At 37.5% G+C, this 22,135-nt stretch overlaps 1 protein-coding gene across 1 annotated transcript in view; it reads right to left on the reverse strand.

The window, feature by feature from the left end:
• CPNE4 (copine 4) overlaps window positions 1–22,135 on the reverse strand; it is a 339,071-nt gene that overhangs the window by 10,006 nt on the left and 306,930 nt on the right. The window contains exons 11-15 of the mRNA XM_075212441.1: window positions 20,910–21,043; window positions 14,954–15,008; window positions 13,783–13,834; window positions 8,951–9,084; window positions 5,322–5,558 (exon numbers count right to left, since the gene is read on the reverse strand). Of these exons, the coding sequence (XP_075068542.1) occupies window positions 5,322–5,558; window positions 8,951–9,084; window positions 13,783–13,834; window positions 14,954–15,008; window positions 20,910–21,043 (612 nt within the window). The remainder of the gene's footprint in view (window positions 1–5,321; window positions 5,559–8,950; window positions 9,085–13,782; window positions 13,835–14,953; window positions 15,009–20,909; window positions 21,044–22,135) is intronic.

Genomic DNA, 22,135 nt, shown 5'->3' on the forward strand with positions numbered 1-22,135 from the left:
TTTTCATGTAGCACACAAATATAAACTTTAAATTTCAGTGTGCAAATAAGCTATCAAGTATTTGTGTGCTACATGAAAAAACTGTCAGTATTTAACTTATGTGCAAAACAGAATACTAATTTGCACCCCTTGCATTGTAACATGGTTTTGTCCAGGAGACTGAAATAAGAAGTTTCTTAAGTTAAGATCCTTAATAAATCAGGCACATAGTGTTTACACTGAACACAAATGCGACTGAAACATAGTTATGAGATGTAACTCTTGGCATGGATGAAAGATTTCCTAACATGGTAAATGAAACCTATAATAGTTTTTAATTAGCAAAGATAAGAGTATTTTTACTATTTATACAGGTATTCTTGTCAAACAGTTATTATACATAAATACATTATTGATAACGTTGATGTGCAAACCACTTTATTATCAATTGGGTCATATTAATGTGAATATCATTCTAACCTGCACATATCATATGGGTGCAACTTTAAGACAGGCTCGTCGACAGAACAGTCGAGAAAATTCCAGAAAAGGAATGATTGTGACTCCTAAAGTGTGTGCTCACTTAATGCAGCATGACAGACATTTTCACTGCTTGCGATGCCATCATCACACAAATACCTCGGGGAGATATTATCTGCACACAAAACGGCAGACATTGGATTATGGATAACACACATTGATTTTCCTTTTTTCGTCTCGGAAACCTTATACATTTCGAGAGGGCTTCACAATGTAGAATAAAACATTATGAGGGAGAAGAGTATAGGTCTCATTAAATAACCATTTAATTTATGTTATTTAGAAAAGTCCTCTGACACATTTACAATTCAGTCAATAGGAATTTAGTGTATGACATGAGCACAATCTACAGTGCTGATTTCAAACTACTATTTACTTCTGGAAATAAATGTCATCATGTACACACAGCTGTGTGTGTGAGGAAGGAGACAATGTGATAGACACATCTAATTAGATCAGCCATTGATGGCAATACCTATTGGTTTGCATTCTACAAAATAAGGCTGCACACAAACAGCTTTTAATGACTTTATGAGTAGATTAATCTACACCGATCATCCACAACATTAAAACCACCTGCCTAATATTGTGTAGGTCCCCTTCGTGCCACCAAAACAGATCTGACTTGTCGAGACATGGACTCCATAAAACCTCTGAAGATGTTTTGTTTTTGCTAACGTCTTGGCATCAAGATGTGGGGCCTACGTGACACAGACTTGTTTTTCCAGCACATCCCACTGATGCTCGATCGGGTTGAGATCTGGAGAATTTGGAGGCCAAGTCAACACATTTAACTCTTTGTCATGTTCCGCAAACTATTCCTGAACAATTTTTGAAGTGTGACAGGACTCAATATCCTGCTGAAAGAGACCACTGCCATCAGGAAATACCATTGCCATGAAGAGGTGAACTTGGTCTGCAACAATGTTTAGGTAGGTGGTACATGAGCTCAATCGAGATAATCAATGTTATTCACTTCACTTGTTAGTAGTTTTAATGTTGTGACTGATCGGTGTACAGTCATAAAGTATTTTCTCAATCCTGCCCACTAAATCTGAGATAGTTCTAAGGTATAACAGAACATGTTACGCACGTGAAAAAACAATTGCAAACCTGTTAGAATAGCCTGGTGGAATCAAGAAACAGAAAAACCACCTCCACAGGTTCCTGCACAATGTCAACAAAAAGTTATTGCACACGACCCACCGTAACTGGTCTTGTGCAGGTTTTAAATTTCCAGTGGATTTTTCCAAACAGGGCTGCTGGCTTTCGCTATGCATCTCCAACTCCAATCCCCGTCCCAAATTCTCAGCCCCTTTGAATTCTTCAAAATTAACCATTTCTTGCAATCCTTACCACCAACCTATCTTCTTAGGGATCGTACCCCCTTTGAATCTCTTTGTAGACGACATCCCTTGGACAAGGGCATGATTTCTCAAATTTATAGTATTCTTCTCACTTCTGCCCTTCCCTCTCCAAATCCTCATAAGGACGAATGGGAAAAGGACCTTGGCCCTCCCCCGGATGAAGAGGCTTGGGAGGACATGAGACTGGGGATAGTTAAATGCTCTATATCAACTTAACTTAAGGAAACCTCCTAAAAAATGTATTACCATTGTTATTACACACCCACAAGACTCCATAAAATGTTTCCCTTTTCCTCACCCTACTGTTGGCGGGACTGTGGCCGCAGGTGTAAGATGCTTTATATTTGGTGGTCCTGCCAGATGATCACCACCTTTTGGGACTCAGTCCATAGTTTCCTAAATACCCTATTTGAAGCCCCCTCCCGAAAGATCCTTGGGTATTCCTTTTGTGTTACCCTCCTCAAGACCTGGACAAATTCTCCAAAGAATTAACTGCCCACATCGTGACAGCAGCCAAATCACTCATACCCCTTAATTGGAAAAATACCTCACCCCCATCCCTTTTGGCTCTCAAAAGGCAAATTTGGCATGTGTCCGCCATGGAGCAGATTACGTACTACTTCCACGATAGAGGCCATATCTTCAACCAAGTATGGGCTCCATGGCTAGGCACGGAACATGCCTTTCCCCCCCAACCCACCGCTTCCTCCGACCTGACCCATGTGCGATGACCATAACCCCTCCCTCTGCTTTGGGCTCAACACACCCTAATTACCCCTTGAATACTCACAGTGCCTATCTTCATTGGTGGCTTTTTCGCAATGAAATTGATTCAACTTCATTGAAGTTAAAGAAGGGGCCAAGCTTTACAAAAAGTAGTGCCTCATACCCACCTAAATAAGCACACTCCTTTTGAAGTTCCATGCATGTTCTTTTTGTTGCCATAGTTCTGAGAGAGCCAGTCTCATAGCAAAAAGGGCTGAATGCCTTAGGTTAGGGATGCACCAGATCTAAAGATTAGGATCATGTTGGCTACTCCCTAGTCCTTTTACAAAAGGACTTTTATTTTTTTTTACTTTTGTTTTCATGGATTTGTATGTCGGGCGTTAGTGGCCATTTACCTGAGCATGCTTTTTTAAATATTAATGTAATTTTGTTAACTGTATAATTCCTATAAGAGTTGAAGATATGTTTACTAACTACAACGTTAAGATAGGAACAAGCTAATGGGCTACCTCAGCTCACAATTAGCCACTCTGTATTAACCAGAAACTTCATCACTGGAGCCTGCACTGGACCCGCTCTCCACAGGATACAAGGCAATGAAGTCCTGTATGAACATCCTCCTTAAAGTCAGTTCAAAACTGAAATTAATGTAAACCCTAATTATATTTGGATAACAACGCTGAACAGGTGGATTAAAGTATATCTGTAATTATAGCTCTGGCAAGTGATAAATCTGTATATTGGGCATTAAAAACAAATCTACGTTTTTCTAAAAAATACCCTTATTATTTGGACTACAGTGAATCCTGGATTCATTTAATTTTTACATTAAATAATTCTATATTGGATTTTCAAGCCAGTAAAGGTTTTTTGAACTTGAAAATGGGAGCCCCCAGCCAAAATTCCATTTTCTGACGCCATACATTTACTTTTAGGCGAATAAACCCGTTGATTTGTGGGACATTATGATGGTATCTGCTGGGTGCAAAATGAGTCATATAGAAGAAATGAGTTGACCTGGTGGTTCTTTGCTGAAAATTAGTAAGTTTTACACATGACAAAATATCATATTGTTTTGCAGGATGTGATATTTAAATGATATTCAGGGGCTGGGAAGAGCGCGTTCACAGGGTCATTCCAGCTTTCATTATTCTCCCTGTAAAATGTAAAATTTTATACATTGTCGAAGGTGGCAGAGATCGGGCGTTAGCCTATAATTTCACCTTCCAGGTGTGCTTAATAGGAGTAAACGAATTTTAGAACTCTAAGTAAAACATTAAAATATTCAATATTGACATGTGTGATAGAGACCGTCATGATTGATTTTAAACATAAAAGAGGCTAGACTGAGCATTATTGTAGGAGAAAAACTGACCTGTTTATTCAGTGAAAGAAGTGGTCCTAAAGTGGTAGCAGCAAAACTTTATAGCAATGTTTTGACTCTTTCTAGCATGCACATTTCCAGATGAAACTAAATCAAAAGTTAAGGGCACATTATGGAGTGTACTTATGTATGCACTAGGTGGACAAACAGGCATAATAAAATGAGGGGCTGCATTTTTCTCAACTTCATGAATGTCACCAAATAAAATCAAAGTATTTTTGCTCCATGCAAATATAAACTTCAGTTTCATGTAATATAAATTTTGCACATTACATTCTATAGAGGCTCCAGCACATGTACGGTAAATCAGAGGTGGAACTAGCGGGCTGTGGGTCCTAATACAGGGAAGTGGGGATGAGGGAACCGGGTCCCACAGCTCAATAGCTTCCCATGTAGCAGGCCCCATTATCTCCATGGGCCCCGATGCACCACACCTGCTGCACTAATGGTAGTTCCACCACTGGGTAGATACCACCTAGGGCAAAGGGGCTAATGCATGGGGTGCCATGACTCGTTTTGCATCATCACACAGTGGGGATGGGGCCATGATAATACTATGCATAGGATAAAGTGCCATCACTTGCCCACCCACTTCACAGAACAATTGGGCAGGATCCGGAAGGGTGAACTCTCAAAAATTTGTAACTCTTCTGTACACTCTGGGAGAGTAGGCAATTATGTACTATTTACTGTCCTGTGATGAAGGCAGATACTTTGTTTGCTGAAACAATATTCAGCCTATCAAGTGCCTCATGTGATGTTATTAGTTCCTAGATTATTCATTGAATGCAATAACACAGGTGTGTCTCATGCCTCAGTTGTGTCACTATCTCCTAGTGAATGGGTAGGACACATATTCTTAATATTTCTTTAGAACATAAAATACCAGCCTCTGCTATATAAATGCCACACTTTGCAGGGCACTCCTTACGTTGCACTAAACCCTGTAATACATGATGCGGAGGAGGCTAAACTATGTAATAAAAGACATATGCAGCAACTACTACATCTTGGCAATTAACTGTGCCGAGCAGTTTAGTTATCTCAGTGAATTTCACCCTTTAATGAGGAAGGATTTATATCTATAGACTCACTGCAATGAATGTAGGTTGACATTTTAGTTGGTTTTGTGAGTTACAGTCAATTAATATGAAACGTGCCAATGTTTACATTTAGCATGTTACTGGATGAGGCATATGATTCAAATACACCTCATAAATCATACAGAGCCAAAACGTATTTCTATTTTTGGAAATGCCAGACAATGAAAAATGGCTTCCTTTGTCTGTCACATCTTGAAGACCAGTTTCTTAAAAGATACGTACGTGTTTGAAATTCCTGAATGGTACAAACTGAACAATGTCCCGAAGTACAGGCTCTCCCTTGGGTGACCTCAGTATTCCATCATCTCCATCCAGCATCTGCATGTCACTAAAATCTGCATTGCCAACACCAACAATGATGACTGACATGGGAAGATGGGAGGCATGAACTATGGCTTCCCTGGTGTCAGCCATGTCTGTGATAACACCATCCGTTAAGATTAGAAGGATAAAGTATTGCTGAAAATAAACAGATAAAAGAATAATGATAAGTATCAATAATTTTATTAATATCAGTACACTTATAAGTTACTAAAACAAGATAACTTTAAATGTATATGCTTATTTAACACTGGCGAGAAAACGTGCTGTAACCTGAGGGAGAGCTAATGAACTAATCAGTCGTTTGCTCTCTGTTTCTCAATGACAGTAGAAACATAACAGAATTTGTTTGGTTGCTCTAGGTTACATTCTGTCTGTATTTGCTCCTTGTTAATAACTAAGCCCCAAATTGTTGATTACAGCTGGCATGCATGTTTTTTGGATATGAGTGCCACTTGTCAATGTGTGCTTTGTTTAACCAATTTCTGTTGTACTTTAAAATAAAAAACACTGATGCTACATATAGGCAGGGTCTATGTCTTGAGTACATAAATCAAGCAAGCACACTTTGCAAATAAGCATCATAATTGGATAGGCCATATTATGAACAGCACACTTTAATGAAATAATTAAAACACGTTTTCTCCTGGACAAAGCCATGTTACAATGCAAGGGGTGCTAATTAGTTTATTATTTTGCACATAAGATCAATACTGGCTGTTTTTTCATGTAGCACACAAATCATTGATAGCTTTTATTTGGACACTGAAATTTAAAGTTGATCTAGAACATACCCTATCCCAACTATAAATCTGCCATCACATTTTAACCCCCCCCCCTTCCAATGCAATATGGTTTTGCCAAGTTACAAAGTTACTAATTTTTTTGCTTCTTTTCCTTAATGAATCAGGGCCATTATCTGATTTTTACATGTGATTTTTCCAACTTAAAAGTAAAAGCTTCTATAAGTATCAGAGCAGGTAGCTGAGCTCCACCCTTGCAGACCCTAAAGATCAACAAAACAGAAGACATCCCTGACAGAGTTAGTATTCTCCATCCATCTTCATAACTATAAATAGCTTCTATAATTGCTATATTATAATGCCATTAAAAGTATGTATATGAAGAAATAATTAAGTAACCTCAACTGACTTGTTTGAAACTTCCCCTTTCAAAAAAATATTCAGTTTAATATACATACATTAATCAAAATAGATAATGAATGTTGCAGCTGTGGATTAACCACTAGAATGACTTATATTGGTACTAAAATCTTTCATCAGGCAATTTATTAAGAAAATGTCAGCGGGCATTAGCAATCGGAGCATAGTAACGTCACTGTCCTCGGTGAATAGATTTCCCCATGTTTTGAATGGGGAAGCATCACAGGAGGCCACCAGTGTCAGCTACCTGGTAGTCTTTTCCGGCTGAGGGTTTTGGCAAATAGGGATACACCCTAAATCATGTGAAAAAAATCCCCTTTAGCAAGATTTAGACCTTATCTCCCTTTAAAAAATAGCCCTCTTTATCTGGCAAAATTGCTCAGAATAAGGCACTGTACCTGACTACCAGTACAGCTGAAACGTACATGATTTCAGAAAGTTGAAAACACCTAACTATATTTGCTGGATACAATTTAGAAAACTATACTGTATATTTATTTAAATCAATGCCCCTCAGCTGCCAAGTGTGTTCTTCCAAAGAGTATTATCCTCAGCCAAGTTCACTAAGTGCCAGCAAGGTGCCAAATATACAGATCAAATGAGCTCCAATAATGTCATAACAACAATTTGGGCCAGCAGAAAGGAAACTTTGCTGCTGCTGGCTACACGTACTTTCAGTTTTTTTGACAGTGGGAATGAATGTTTTAGGTCCAAACCCTCTGAAATGCTGCATGTCCAATAAAGATAATAGTAGAATTTTTAAGTTCCCTACTCTCTTAAATCATCTGGCCCAATTGCCTGATTCATTGCAATAGCCAGACCAATGTTCACTAAGTATCATATAAAACAGACGGTATGGTCGCACACAAAAATTGGGACCATGCATCTATAGTGGGTACTCAATGTAACCTCACGAAAAAGATGGGGTGCACTCTAATATATACTTGGGTCATAGTCAAAAAAAGGAAGAGAGAGAGAGTAAATAGAGGCACTCCGGTCACCAGAGAAATAGTATCAATTAAAACTAAATTTTATTAAATTCATGTTAAAACATCAAGTAAAGCGGCGAAATATAGATAAAAATGAAGATAGTGTGTGTGGTGTGTTAAAATACTAAGCACCCTGACGGTGGCAAATATAGGATTTCACAAAGGCCAATAGAATTATATTGAGTTTATCCAAAGTTCTACAATCATCAATTAGTATCCAAAAACCATATAGATCTACATATGGCCTATTAATAGTATGCAACCTATATATATCAATCCCTATATGGTCAAGCTATGTCGGGGAAAATAATACCCCTATGTATGTATGAACAACTATATATGACCATATAGTGGGAGTATATAGAGCTGGGAGGGTGAGATATATCACCTTACTATATAGCCAGTCACGGACAATACCAATAGAAAAAAGTGAATAGAATCCATAGACATATATATGGTGATGTTTAAAGGGAATATATTGCCATAGTGTTATCTTATATAACCCTTATTGCATATAGTCTATGGGCATTCATATTGATCACTAATTATATTTGTACTTGGCTGGCTATGCTGGCACGGTGTTCACTAAGCACACAATAAAGAGGATTGCATTTAAATTTAACTCTTTGTCTCCATCTGGTAAAATGCCAGTGGTGTCATGTCTAGCATCCCTGTTATTATACTGCCTTCTCACTTGTGACAGTAAATGGTAATGACCACACGGGGCAGAAGAATTTAAATCTCAGTGATCTGATTCATCTTGTATCAAGTGTATTGATTGCATAGAGCACAGTATTATAGAGGAGCCAATGGTGGACGAGTATATCGCCCAAGGAACAAGGGTTTCTGACATTGGAGCCTTTAAGCTTAATATTATATATTTTGTTTGGATGAACTACTCTTTTTTAAACTGTGTTAGAGCAAGCCCACCCAGAGAAGTAGACAGAGGGAAAAAATCAACCTCAAAACTATTCACTGCTGCACCCCAGATTTCAAAATACATATTGTGGTTTTGCAAAATTATATTTATTTTTATGTATATATAATATTTTAAATATGATCTCACTGTGTGATATTATACTGCTGTTGGTTTATATTATTTATATTTTCCAATAGCAATAACATTAGTGAAATACATTTTTGGATGGAAAAACACCACTATCGTCATATATTCAAGTCAGCCCATATTACTGCAACTGACAGGTAAATAGAAAACACAGAAACAGATTATCGCAATACATTTTTACTCAGCCTGCAGTGTATGCATTTGTTTTAATATTCTAGCTAAACCATCAAGTTTGTATTCACACACTTTCATCCCTGTAATATTTATAATTTCTTACTTCCTAATGAAAAATTTAAATTTTCCTCGTCTTACCGTGGACTCCATAGTGTGGGTCTCCTCTGAGGCAGACTTTGCCACTTTTTGAATGATGGGGGCAATATTGGTTGGCCCATACAGCTGTAATTTAGGGAGGCAGTTCTGATAGGCTTCTACTACTCCTTGAATACCTAAAACGAAGAAAACATTTATAATATTATGCATACATTTGCTGAATAGGGCTGAGCTATTAATTATTATGAATTTTAGGGACAGGGTCAGAGTTTGAGGGGGTACCTCAAAATACCCAATATCTGTAGCGGAAATTACACCAGGGACTCATATTCTAGAACACTGCTCAAGGGTACATGGTACCCCTAATTACACAGTGGATTTTAGAGAGGTCCTAATTACATTCTTGAGTGATGATTTTGATTACTTCTTGAAATCTATTGTTTCATTTTGACCTTAGGCCTACAGTTACCAATTTAGATATTAGTTTTATTTATTATATTTTAATATTTTATTCTGTCATTTGTACATTGGTTATATATTAAAGACAATAAACAATATTTAACATATTCAAGCCAATTATTTATATTGTTCATCACTGTCACAATACTTTTACTTATTAGTTTTTCATGTAAACTATAAATATTTTGTTAATAATAAATCTATATATATATATATATATATATATATAGCGTTAATATAGTATATTATTGTGATGTTTGTGAGATAGGATCTAACGCTTTTCTGTGTTTATTTTTTTTTACAACGCTAAATTGAGTTTAAAATATTTCCTCAGGATCTCAACTTATTCAGAATTGGTTTTCTGGCACAGAGAAAAAGAGATATGGCACTGTGCAGTTGCTATTAGAACAGCAAAATAAACCTTAAAAACTACTTGGAAAGTAGGGTAAGTTGGCAGCATATCAGATGTCTTGCAGAAGTCTTTTCAATATCTTAATGATAAAACTAAGTTGGTGAACAGTATGTACTACACTACACAGAATAATCTTGCATGCCAAAAGTTATTGGGCATATGTGCTCCAGAAAACATTCATCTACTTTCTATTATAATTATTATTATTATTATTATTATTATTATTATTATTATTATCATTATTATCATTATTATTAATAACAAATAACCTTAACAGACACCAGATTTACAAGATTACTTGCTATTCTTTGCAACATATGGTATCTGGTTATTTTGGATCAACTGTAGGAAATTGCTTTAAGATAAATACACACATTTCTACAGTTCTACTTTAGATGTCAGTTCAGCTATATACACTACATGACAAAAGTATGTGGACATCCGAACATCACATGCATATGTGCTTGTTGAACATGGATGTTAATATTGAGCTGATCCCCCCTTTGCTGCTATAACAGCCTCCCCTATTCTGGGAAGGCTTATTAATAAATTCTGGAACATGGCTGCAGGGATTTACATCCATTGAGCCACAAGAGTTTGGGCATTGATGTTGGGTGATAAAGCATGGCTCACAGTTGGTGTTCCAATTCATCCCAAAGGTGTTTGATGGGGTTGAGGCACGCCAATCATGTTTTTTCACACCAAACGTGGAAAACCATTTGGAACTTGCTTTGCGCACAGGGATGTTGCTGAAATAGGGAAAGATCTTTCCCAAACTATTTGCACACATTTGGAAGCACGCAATTCATCATTGCATGCTGTAGCATTACAATTTCCCTTCACTGGAACTAAGGGGTCCAGGCCAAACCATAAACAACTGCCTCAGTACATTATTCCTCCTTCACTAAACTTTAGAGCTGGCAGTACGCATTCAAGGAGGAAGCATTCTCTTGGGATCTGCCACATTTGTCTGTGAGACTGCAAGACGGTGAAGTGTGATTCATCACTCTAGAGAACGCATTTTCACGACCCCTGAGTCTAATGGCCATGTGCTTTACACCACTCCAGTCAGTTTTCAACTCTGTAATGAGTGTTGCAACTTAGAACAGTCTATTTTTATGTGATATGTACTCCAGCAATTGGCAATCCCATTCTATGAGCATGTGTGGCCTTCGACTTTGTGACTGAGCTGCTGTTGCTCTGAGACATTGCCACTCCACAATAACATCACTCACAGTCGACCAGGAAGCTCTAGTAGGCAGAAATTTGATGAACTGGCTTGTTAGAAAGGTGGCATCCTATGACAGTGCCACTTTGAAAGTCACTGAGCTCTTCGGTATGATACATTCTGCTGCTAATGTTTGACTATGGAGATTGCGTGACTGTATCCTTGATTTTTGCACCTGTTTGCAATAGTTGTGGCCACATACACTATATAGAAGGGCTTTGAACATACTTACTATGTATAGTCTAACTCCATGTTTCATAGAATCAATTTATTAAATTATTTTAACAGGTTAAAAAAAAAAAAAAAACAGCGACTGTAGCATATGCAAACCTTATCAATTAGTACTTAGTAACACCTCCTTTGGTAGATCCAAGTTTCTTTTAGCCAGTTAAGAACATTTTTAGTCTTATTTCAGGCATTTTCTTCCATGGTTGCCTTCAAAACATTTCTAGCTCAGAAATATTTTTTCAGTAATATTCAAGGCTGGGGTATGTGAAAGCCAATCCAAAATTTCAATCTTTCATTCCTGTACATACTTCATGGTTGACTTTGACGTATGTTTGGAATCAGTGTCCAACTATCTTTCAATTTCTACATGTGTCATTTAGTTCTCAGATTTGTTGCCATTTAATAAAATCCCTTCTTCCATCTAGAAAATATGTCCTGTTCCACTGGCTTCTTCACACCGCCAAAGCATAACAGATCCACCTACATGTGTCATTGAGATCTCAGATTAGTTGCCATTTAATTGATTCCCTTCTTCCATCTAGACAATATGTCCTGTTCCACTGGCTTCTTCACACCACCAAAGCATAACAGATCCACCTACATGTGTCATTGAGATCTCAGATTAGTTGCCATTTAATTGATTCCCTTCTTCCATCTAGACAATATGTCCTGTTCCACTGGCTTCTTCACACAGCCAAAGCATAACAGATGCATCTACATATTTAATGGCATGTTGGTGTCAGTAGCTGAGGGGGAGTGCTGGCATTGGATTGCTGTTTGGAGGCTTTTGGAGTACCTCTTGGTAAGTTGGCTCTCAATTTAAAAACACACATATGTATGGCCCAAATATATGGGACTCTCATTGTATAGAGTTAGGACCACCCTATTAGCAAAAGCGCCATAAATTGGCGGGTGGCATTAACATACATTTGCAAATGTGTGCAACTAAGACTTTTACATTTTTATTTACAGTAGAAATGGCAGGTCTTTTGCTGGCTATAGCAGTGTGCTGGGGGATCTTTCTGTGTGTTTGTTCCTTTTAGGATAACCCCACCCTTTCAAGCACCTGCTATGAGCCTATAAATTGATTGAGCAACTTCCACTTCTATATTTAATGGTCAGCAAGGTGTGATTTTTCTTCAAATGCTTCACTTGTTTTTCTCCAAATGTATAATATCAGCTTCATCAGTACAAAGCACTTTGTTACAAAAATTTCTGACCCATCTAAATAATGTTTGGCATACTTCAGATGTCGACATCTGTGATGAGGTCATAGAAAAGTTATCATTCTGATAGAGTAGGCAACACTATAATGTAGACCTGTAGACCATACTCTGGTGTTGGCTAAACCTTTTTGAAGGTCTTCTGCAGTATTACGTGGCTCGGCTTTGATTTCCTTCCAAGTTTACAAGCAGTTCTATCAGACATTTTTCTTAGTTATTACTTGACTTTAGCAATTCCCCTTAAATTACATATCTTAGAGATGTTTCTGACAGTGTAGATTCCAAGACGGAACCATTTAGATATCTGGTTATAGACTTCCCCTGCTTTGTAACTGTCAAATGTCTTCATTTTTAAGTCCTCCATCAGCTACTTAGAGGAGCTCATGGTTGTTGAGTAGTCAAATTTTATTGAATTATTAGCAAGCTCAGAGTATTTATTCAAATGTAGAATTGTCTTCACATGGCTTAATCTAAGGCCCCACGAGTCAGTCAAGTTTTGAAGCTTTAAAAATGTATTAAGAAATCACATTTATTAAATATGCTTTCATGTATAAAGTGCTCCTGGATGGTGCAAAAGGTGTCTCATTGAAAACAATGATTTGAAACCTTGTCCTGTATCAAGAAATACCATTTGCATATTTTTGTTTCAATAACAATTACTGCAGCAAGCTCGCAATACCATGTAGAATCAACAGATTGCATCTCTGGTGTATCTTTGATCACAGTACTTGCAAATTAAGTGGTGAGCTGCAAAGGCTCCCATTAAAGATGAGTACAGAGCTGTGATCATCATCTGTTGTTCACTTGCTGACTGTTGCTTACACCAAGATGGCAAGAGCTGCAGGAGAGTTTAACGCTATATTTAGTTAGCGGCTGTACACTACTTAATGTGCCGCTGCTATCTATGCTTGTCAGTGGCTGTCATTGGTTGTACACATCTGAATGCAACTTCAGTGGCCATACATAACTCATATTACTTGAATGAGTGGACTTTCTATTCAGTAAAGGCAAGACTAATTGGGAAGGCTTACCCAAGCAATGGCCAATGCTTATATACTATGAGGGGCTCAAGTCACATGAGTATGTATAGTTACCAACATCTGTCAAAAAATCAAACAAATTTCAGGGACATTTTGTTGCAACTTACGTGCATCTGTTATGCACTGCAAATAAAATATACCTGACCCACAACATAAGATGACTATTGGGCATGTTAAAAACATTTTTTTTGTATTTTAATAATAAATAATATTAAAGACTATTCTCATCAAGATCTAAAAATCAACAAACTTTCTAAAATCATATTTTGTAAAGCGCAAATTACCTGCACATTCTGGGTTGTCTTCATTAAAATTTATTGCAAAGTCGTGTGAAACCTTAATACAAAAGGGGAAAGGTACATCAGCTTTAAAAGCAGTGAAATACATCAGCACACATTTAAAAAATAGTGTGAAAAGTAAAAGTAAGAAACTGAAATGAACTCCACATACAAACTCCACACAGATAAGGCCATGCACGGGAATTGAACTCATGACCCCAGCGCTGTGAGGCGGAAGTGCTAACCACTTAGCCACCGTGCTGCCCATAGATGTTGAAGGGGACGTGGTGACACCAGGTTGGTGACACCTCCCACTACACAGGCAGGCCCAGACTCTGGTATTTGAACCCCCTCTCTTGGTATCCCTATATGTACCCATCAGTTTCTTGCTTAGTATATCCGGCAGTGGCAATATATTGTATCGGTAAGTGCCAAGTGTGTTAGGGATTGTACATACAGTTGATGAAAGGATGTTTATCCTCTCATTTAACAGAACATTTAAATTAGAAATAATTCATCCAAGCTTCCCTGCAGCATATAGTATTATGCAGGGCCCTCTAACCTCTCTGTCTGTATTATCCAGTATGGTTTTATTACTGTGTTTGTTTCCAATTGTAAAGCGCTACAGAATTGGCTGGCGCTATATAAAATGTTGATGACTATAGAACTCCATTGTATTTTACATAACATTAACACTTCTCAACACTTTTGGCAAATTGACATGAAGCAAAGCAAAGTGAATGCTTGTTAAAAAGTACGTGTGCACTGATCGATTTTCTTATGTTATTTCCTGTACTATGAGCAACTCAGCACATTAAATAGGCTTTAAGAACATGCTTAAAATCAACTCCCATGACTTAACATCCAGCATTACCAGCCCATTTGCAATGACCAGATTGTACCCACCCACCAGTCCAAGCATAATTTATCCAGCATTCCCAACATATTTGTACCCACAAAGGCTCTGTATATTATATCCAGCCATTTAAAAAAAAACCTGTACTCATCAGTGCCCTGTATGTCATATCCAGCAGGTAATGAGGTCAGGTACCACAAACGAATAGAGATAATTTTTTAAAAAGCCTTCACTAGGACTGTATGTGTCTGGCTTTAAACAGCTAATCTGGTTACCCTATTTTCAAAATTTCATATACGTAAGTCTCCTAAGAGAATTTACCTTATATTCCGGAGGTATTCTGGCACCAAAACCGAAGGCAGGAAACATTTTGTCACTATGAAAACAAGGAAATATATTATTGATGCATAATCTATATAATGACTCATGCATTCCAATTAATGAACACTTTCAAACATTCAATTTTCAGAGTCTGCTTCTAAACAGGGGGTAATGACCATAGGTGCATATTAAGTGACAGACAAAATCAGTCTACAAAACTAATCGGATTTCAAAGTCTTTAGCATAATGCTGAGTACAAGGTTTCATTCTAATTTAAAAAATGGCAAAAAGTCTTTTGGGTTGCAAAACTTGCTGAAGTTATTTATGCTTTCAAACTTCGTGACAACCATTTCACCATCAAAAATGAGCCTGAAAATAGGGATTTTCTGGAGTTTACAAATGTTATCCTCACTGTAATTTTTAATTGCTTTATCTGATGGAAGCAAAGTGCATTAATATTGAAAGTGACTTTTAATTAGCAATAATAAACAAGGCTGTCACCACATATTTCCAGGCTTTAGAAAAAAACAGCAACATTTTAGCATATACCTGTTTCAGGTGACTACCATACAACTACTAATCTGGCAATTCTACACACACTAAGGACCTCATTTAGAGTCAGACGCAAAGTCCGTTTTAGGCGCATTTAGACACAATTAACACTTGCGACTCACTACAAGAGAATGGGAGGAATGTGGAATTGTGAAGGTGTGACCATGTAAATAAATCCTAGTCGCAGTGAGGCGCAGACGCAACACACGTCAAAAAAAGGGCTAAAGCTGTGCGGCAGGAATTAGGTGGCGCAAGTGTTTAGCTAGCTGCAGGAACTGCTCGCAGCTCCATAGGGTACTCCACTCATAATACCCTACCTAGCTGCGGCACACTCCCACTCCTACACTTCTTAAATGAGGTCCTAAGTGTGCTTGCAGTGTAGAGACAAAAATGGTTATGCACTTAGCCACAAAGGTTGGGGCAGCATTTACCAATATTGAGTGTGGCATTTACTATATAGTGTGTAGACATATTTTGTAATAACATGCTATGTGCAATGCATATTGCAGTTTTGCTTCACTGATGTTAACAGAAATGCCCTCCGGCAAGTTAAACTGAAAGGGGTGAAATGATTTTTAGGCATCAAAGGAGGTAGAAATGTGAATGAAGAAACTGATAGAAGAAACATAAAACATAATATACAGTTATGGGCAAAAGTTATGAGAATGGCACAAATGTTGATTCTCAAAAAAAGTTTGCTGCTTCAGTGTTTTTGGACCTTTTTGTCAGATGTTGCTATGGTATACTGCATTATCTTTGTATGCTATGCTATGCTAATAATATGCTATGGTATACCAACCATCAAAGAACAGTTTGGGGACGAACAATGATTTTTCCTGCATGATGGAGCACAATGCCATAAGTGATAAGTAAGTGGCTTGGGGATCAAAATATCAAAATTTTGGGTCCATGTCCAAGAAACTCCCCAAACCTTAATTCCATTGAAAACTTGTGGTCAATCCTCAAGAGGCGGGTGGACAAACAAAAACCCACAAATTCTGACAAACTCCAAGCATTGATTAGGCAAGAATAGGTGGCCATGAGTCAGTATGTGGCCCAGTAGTAGATTGACATAATGCCAGGGCGAATTGCAGAGGTCTTCAAAAAGAAGGGTCAACACTGCAAATATTGACTCTTTGCATAAACTTAATGTAATTGTCAATAAAAGTCTTTGACACTTATGAAATGCTTGTAATTTTACTTCAGTATACCATAGCAACATCTGACAAAAAGGTCTATAAACACTGAAGCAGCTAACTTTGTGAAAACCAATATTTGCGTCATTTTCAAAACTTTTGGCCATGACTGTTATACTTAAAAGTGGATGAAGGAATGTATTGCCCTTTCAGAAGTTGCTCATTTAATGCTGTTATATTTTTGTGAAGATTTGTCCCACATGCCAATTCAATAACTTGGATCAAGAGATTAACCCGTCATGATTTAAAACATGAAATAAATATTCTGCAATCAGAAAATGTAAGAGAGAAATATCTACAAAAGTACATCTTTCTGTAACATACCATAATTGTCACATATAGTTATTTTGTTATAGTCTATTGAATCACATGTGAGTTCCTGGTGACAAGTATACCCATTATTATTTTCTCAAGAATCAATAGATGCCACGTACATTGCATGGAATTTCAAATACTATGTGTGTTATCATTTTGTGGGCTTAGTACAGATTTAAAGAAAGGATGATAGATACACAGACTGGCCTCAGAATATAGCAGGGATCAACACAGTAAACAAACATTTAATTAGGTAACATCTTTGTGACATATATAGAGGCATTTTAGGATTAAATCAAATGCCTTTGGAAATGTTTTTTTAATGAAATTCTATATCTGTTATTTTTCACAGATCCGGGTAATCATTACTTTTAGCTGCTTAGATATCTCAGTTGGTTGACCAGAGTATTAAGAGGCTGATGATCCAATAAAGGTTTGGTGGCCTCTGTATATTCTTCTGGCAGATCACATGTGGAATAGTCTTCAATTTACAACTAAATTACAAAAAAAAACAAGATTTATCTTAAGAAGTGTGATTTGTTTTTGTTTGTTTTTTAAACAGCTAGATGGTGAATTTTGATTGACTTTTTCACTTTCTATCAGCTGATGCTATTCATACCACACGTCACCTCTGATTAACCACAGTGCACGGCTAAGCAGGTGTGATGTCCTCTGGTGTTTTCCTATTGCGGCATCTTAGAATTACTTTTTTCCAGTTAAAATGCTGTCAATCAGCCCTAACATTGGCTAGTGAGCTCAGTGTAATAACTAATATTGCTATTTCAGTAAATGGATTGATGGCTCCTTTGGTTTATTGTTTCGTGTCCTGTGAAGATCCAGTTCTTTTTCAATTCTATCAATGGCAAGCCTTTGACATGCCGGATCAATGATTTTAATCTGTCTCAGAATTTGAACCAAATATGAGTGAAAGTGAACAATTTATGGATTGACCTTGATGCGCCCTGAAGCCTGTGGAAGTATTTCTGCTAAATCAATGCCCCTCGTGCAGCTTTGATAATATGATCCTGTGGCAAAAGGCCAAAGTATAAGAAAGTGTAAAAAGAGAAATATTCTCTATTTGTAAGCAGGCTTATGCACAGTAGCGCAGCTTGGTATTTTCCTACTTTGTGGAGAAATGTTTCTGCACATTTATATTTATATATACATGTAGGGGACAACATATGAAAAGATTTTGGAAAATGATAGACTCCAACAACATTCAAAGCAGGGCTCACACACGTTTTTCCTTTTCTAGTTATATAAATTCATTACTGTATACATATGAATATTATTAATGTGGAAGGCTGGAATACGTTTATGGGTAGAAGTTTACATTTTAGATCACCTTTTTTTTTTTTCTTTTTAACAACTTTATTTATTCAAAGTTCAGCCAGTAAAAAACAGTAGCATTATGTCATGGGGAATGGCTACACATTTAATAGAGAGGTAAAACTCATAAGAGCACTTGTATTGAAGAAGAAAGAATAAATATAAAAACAATAGTTAGACATCATCTCAGAAGCTAAAGGTAATATATTGCTGAACTGGTTTTTCAGAGGGAGCGAGAGATATAGAAACTAGAAGTTGGAAAGTGAGTGCAAGTGAAGAATGGAGTGACATACCGCTAGGAAGGAAGGAGTATGAGATAGGCAGCAGAGGAAAAAAGGAAACAGGTGGGAGCAGGAGGAGGCAGGAACCAGATGGATTAAGACTGAAAAAATCAGATGGCTATATTAGGAAAGGGACTTGAATGTGGAAATAAGAGGCTCACGGTGCCAACAACTTGTTAAATTACTTAGATGTGTTGTTAATAATACTGGTCATGTATTCCATTTTGTATGAGCACCAGATTCTGCTAAGAATCATCTGAAGCATTGGAACCGAGGGCTGCTTCCAGTCAGTGGCTATTTGTCATAGGGCAGCTGAGGCTATGTGTCTGAACAGTTTCGTATGATAGGCAGTAGTGGACAGGATACCAAGTGGCAGGAGGAAGAACTTGGGGGTGAAGGGGATGTCGATTTGCAATAGTTGGGACACAAAGGTTCGGATTTCCTACCAGTTTAGGGCATTACCACCATATATGGAGGAAGGATCCGTCGATTGTGCAACCTTTCCAGCATCCGCTAGATGAGTCACATTTTGTTCAATTTTGTAGGAACGAGATACCACCGATATAGGAGCTTATAGACATTCTCTTTTATTTTCACACAGCTAAAGCTGGAGGCAGTGTTGGCTTTAATTTTTTCCCAGTCTTCGCCATCCAAAGTCTCCCCCAAGTCTTCCTCCCATGCCCATTCATGTGAGCCCTGAGAGCCTGTGTCTGAAGATTTAAGTTCCCAGTATAGAAGGGATATGAGACGTTCAGTTGAGGATTGCCTGAGGGAAAGTGACTCAAAATATGTAAATGGTCTAATGTGTAAAGATGATTTATTAGTAAAATGGAAGTTCCGCAGTTGGAGGTACTGCAAAAAAATATTTATTAGGGATAGCACATTTGGTTTCGAGATCATTAAATGAAGGGAAGGCGGAGTCCATAGTGATATCGTTGAGGTAACGAATGTTGGCCTTCTTCCAAAGTTCAAATGAAGTTGAAAAACATCCAGGTGGAAATTTAGGGTTATCAAAAAGTGGAATGAGCGGACTGGGGTTTAGAGTCAATTTAAATCTCAAGTTTGTGTGGTCCCATAGGGTCAACGTATGAGCCACAGTTGGGTGACAAGTAGAAGATTAAGGACAGCTAAATCAAGGTAGCCACAGGAGAGAGGAGATGGAAGAGATGCCCAGAGTCTCTGCTTCAATCGAGGTCTAGACTCTAGTAGAACCAGGAGTGTTCCATAGAACACATTGAGCTAATTGTGCCGCCAAATAGAAATGTTTGAAAATTGGGGACTAGAATCACTTTTTGACTGTGATAACAGGAGAAAACTATTGCTTTAATAATTTAATAAAGCATTTTTTCAAATTGTCAACAGTTTTGAACTATTTTTGTAAATTTTCCGTTGCCAGTGGCATGCTGATAAGGTAAATTCATATTTACTGGCAGGGTCTGGATTTGTACTTTACATGCTTGTACTGACTTGAATTAGTGTCTTGTTTATTTGTTTGGTTCCAGACTGAGATATCCAGATCTGTGTACAGCCATATTATCAATCTAGTCATTACCTTGGTATCTGCATGATGTATTGTTTTCACTAACACGCCTATATATGGAGAGGTTTTAATAACTTAATAAAATCATAAATGCTGATAGTAGATTGTGTAGATATTAGACTACATTTGTGTGTATCAATAGTCCACTGACACCATTGGACTGTATAGCTGTGTGCTAGGAATTATTTGTCTACACATGAATGTTCTTCTATGCCTCCTAATACAACGAATGCTGTTATATGCGGAATATTAAAGCACTTTTTCTTAGGCGGTCAATAGCTGGATCTATATACTGTGACTAGAATTAGCAATCATTGAAAAGGGAGCAGCGTCAACTGTTATATATGCACATTAATATTAGAACCTGATTCTACGTATATGGTTGTCTAGAGAAGGGTATTTAAAGATTTCCTTTAATTAGTAAACCTCCGAAATGAAATTCACAGGCATTTTATTGCTGTGTTAAATTGCAAATATGCATCTTTGTCACACAACTAACTAAGTCCTATTTAATAATTCATGTTCTAAACTCAGTAACAAATGATTAGAAATAAACAAAACCCCTGCCAGTTTTGTCACTGTAGTTGTGCATTACCAAAAGCAAAAAGGGAATGGGTCATGTTAGTTTAACTTGAAAATAAGTACAAATCCATAAACAAGCCAGTTATGAATTCATTATAAACAATTACAGAGCAGCATATAGTAGGAACACCTGAGAAGCAGAATGTGACAAACTATGTTACCTGTCATAATCTTGGCAAATCTCCCCAACAGCAACCAGTGCTTTTAGATACTCGTTCGGCTGGTAAGGATGAATATAGTGCAGCGAGCAGCTGTTCCGTGGATCCCCATTTGATGCTGTGAAATCGATTGCTACCTAGAATGAATGATAGATTATCACACTCAAAATTAATATTATAGTAATTAGGGCAGGAACATTTGTAATTGAGTCATGTCCATTACAATTCCTATATGGAGAACCAGGATACTGTTTAGGCTGGCATACAGTTTTATTTACAAGCAAATGATTTAGTATCATACTCAATCTAGATCTCAACTATCTCCATTGAAACTCAAGTCAGATATCTCTATGAAACACATGGTCAAGTTTGTTTTCTGCCACTAAACAGGGAACACCTCCCTTAAATGCACCTTATACTCCCCTTGAGTCTATGTTAAATAATATCATCCCGCAATGAGATCTTGCTTTTGCATGTGAGTGAATCTTGCACTCACAAAGGAAGGCCTTGATCAGCCCAGCTCTTCCTGTCAGACGTTGTAACATTTTGTACCAGCTGCTGTGCATGCTCAGAAGTGCAGAGCAGGTGCTTCCATAGGGTATGAACACATATCACCTGGCCCTTCCTGCCAAATTCCTATCAAATTTTACTATAGGCCCAATAAGTGTTTGTTACATTCCTATTTACAGGTAGTCACATATAGGGCCTGAGTCATTGAGGAGAGGAAGGCAAAAAAAAGGAGTAAAGACGTCATTGTTATGTTGTCGGATCTTGCAAGTTTTGGATTAAGTACCGCCCTCTGCGGCGATCCAGCGCCACTTCACAGAGAGACACAGAAGGGGTAGCACGGTTCTTGGCAGTCTCTAGTGCAGTTGGGCAGTGTCGTAGCTAGAAAAGAAAAAGGATTTGTAGCAGTGTTCTTCAAAGTCTCCAGTGACATTCTACTGAGTTATAGCTCAAACAGAAACAGGAGAGCTCTATTGTAAATTGTCATTGCTGAAATAGAAATAATAGGGCTGTTCTAAATCTGCAGTTACATTGTACTGTGTTATTTAGCTGACACACAAACAGGACAGCTCCATTGCCATAGCCAGTGATACAAAAATTGAGGCTGCCACTTTGGAATTGTAACAGGATGAGGGGAATATTTGTGTAGCTGACGAGGTCACTAATGAAAATGTTGATGAGGATGATGTTGTTTGTGTAAGTCCTGCACCAGTGGAAGCAGT

The sequence above is a fragment of the Mixophyes fleayi genome, chromosome 5, assembly GCF_038048845.1.
Source record: "Mixophyes fleayi isolate aMixFle1 chromosome 5, aMixFle1.hap1, whole genome shotgun sequence".
Classification (NCBI taxonomy): domain Eukaryota; kingdom Metazoa; phylum Chordata; class Amphibia; order Anura; family Limnodynastidae; genus Mixophyes; species Mixophyes fleayi.